We start from the raw sequence: 2,037 nt of genomic DNA on the forward strand, positions 1-2,037 counted from the left end.
TTTAGTTATGTTAGTTATGATAGTTTAGTTATGATGTAAATACAATAAAAACTAAACCAAGGTTTATAATAATTATCATTTTGATCCATACATTGGTAATGTCTGACTGGACCTCGTGCCTCTTTATGTTCAACAAAAGGTTAAGAACCCCTGGTATAGATGATGCATTCAATCCTGGCAGCTTTTTTGTATAAACACTGACAAATTTGCGACAAATCACACAATACTTGTTGCAGACCACGGCGAGACAAAAGACCTGCAACAGAACCTGTGAGAACAAAAACACTGAGCCGCGAGAATGACAAACGTTGACACGCCTTGCAGAGGATAAATCAGCCTGAAGACAGTCGTCAGCGCCAGGTTTCCTCACATAAATGACACAAAAATGCAGATGTAATCGTCTCACTGCACTGTGTGTTCTTCTGAACCAGAGTTTCTTGCATGAAGCATTTTTCTGCAGTCCTACAGGAGGCAGAATGAATTAAAGAAATGTCAACAGATTTTAAAAACCAGTGATAGCTGCAGTGAAGCTGCTTGTTGGTTCTGTTTACTGCAGGACTGAGCTGCACCTCAGCGTACGAGCGGAAATAAAATCCTGGATTTCTGCCTCTGGGCGATGAGCGTTAATAAAAAAACTAAACGTAGGTTTATCACCACACCGAGTGCAGCTCCATGTCCTCGTGTTGGTGCACGGAGCGGTGAGGAGCAGCAGCATTTTGTTTCTAACCGAGCTCGAGACGGAGCCGACACCTGCTGCTGGCACCGTCAGAACCGGTTCACATCAAAACTGGACCAACGGGAGCTGAAAAACCCCACAGTGACCAGGCAGAGGACCTGTCTTCTCCTGGAAACAACACTTTCATTTCCTCCAGGTATTCCTTCAAACAGAACCCCCTGAGCAGTCGGTCGGTACGTTTCAGCACAGAGTTGTTCTCTTTAACAACAGAAGAAGAAGAAGAAGAAGTGCACCTGATGGTTTTGAGCATGCTCAGTCCCATCTCCACACAGCAGTGGGCGTGGTCCGGTCTGGGCTCAGGTAGACCGGACACGCAGTAGTAACAGTCTCCCAGGATCTTGATTCGCAGACAGTGATGCTCCTGGAAGAGAAGCAGCAACAGAAACAGTCTCAGAAAAGAGGAAACTTGGACAAATCAGATTGGGAGCAGAAGACACAAAGAAATATAAAAACACTGAAAACAAAGAAAAGATGGTTGTCTTTAAAGATCTTTGTCTTTTAGTCCAACATCGGCTGGTCAAACTGTCCTGAATCATACGTCCACCAGTGTTTCTGACTAAGTGTGTCTCTGTCCACCAGTGTTTCTAACTGTGTGTCTCTGTTCACCAGTGTCCCTGTTCACCAGTGTTCTTGACCAACAATTTTCTTGACCAACAGTGTCCCTGTCCACCAGTGTTTCTGACCAACAGTGTCCCTGTCCACCAGTGTTTCTGACCAACAGTGTCCCTGTCCACCAGTGTCCCTGTCCACCAGTGTCCATGTCCACCAGTGTTCCTGACCAACAGTGTTCCTGACTAAGTGCGTCTCTGTCCACCCGTGTCCCTGTCCACCAGAGTTCCTGACCAACAGTGTCCCTGTCCACCAGTGTTCCTGACCAACAGTGTCCCTGTCCACCAGTGTTCCTGACCAACAGTGTCCCTGTCCACCAGAGTTCCTGACCAACAGTGTCCCTGTCCACCAGTGTTCCTGACCAACAGTGTCCCTGTCCACCAGTGTTCCTGACCAACAGTGTCCCTGTCCACCAGAGTTCCTGACCAACAGTGTCCCTGTCCACCAGTGTTTCTGACTAACAGTGTCCCTGTTCACTAGTGTTCCTGTTCACCAGTGTTCCTGACCAACACTATTCCTGACTAAGTGTGTCTCTGTGCACCAGTGTCCCTGTCCACCAGAGTTCCTGACCAACAGTGTCCCTGTCCACCAGTGTTTCTGACCAACAGTGTCCCTGTCCACCAGTGTTTCTGACCAACAGTGTCCCTGTCCACCAGTGTTTCTGACCAACAGTGTCCCTGTCCACCAGAGTT

General features: G+C 47.7%; 1 protein-coding gene across 2 annotated transcripts in view; it reads right to left on the reverse strand.

Moving 5' to 3' along the window:
• adcy8 (adenylate cyclase 8 (brain)) overlaps positions 1 to 2,037 on the reverse strand; it is an 89,703-nt gene that overhangs the window by 55,817 nt on the left and 31,849 nt on the right. For both annotated transcript variants that reach the window (XM_014022033.1, XM_014022032.1), the window contains exon 5: positions 970 to 1,097. In XM_014022033.1, coding sequence (XP_013877487.1) covers positions 970 to 1,097 — 128 coding nt within the window. The remainder of the gene's footprint in view (positions 1 to 969; positions 1,098 to 2,037) is intronic.

Source organism: Austrofundulus limnaeus, unplaced genomic scaffold (genome assembly GCF_001266775.1).
Source record: "Austrofundulus limnaeus strain Quisiro unplaced genomic scaffold, Austrofundulus_limnaeus-1.0 Scaffold315, whole genome shotgun sequence".
In the NCBI taxonomy this organism is placed as follows: domain Eukaryota; kingdom Metazoa; phylum Chordata; class Actinopteri; order Cyprinodontiformes; family Rivulidae; genus Austrofundulus; species Austrofundulus limnaeus.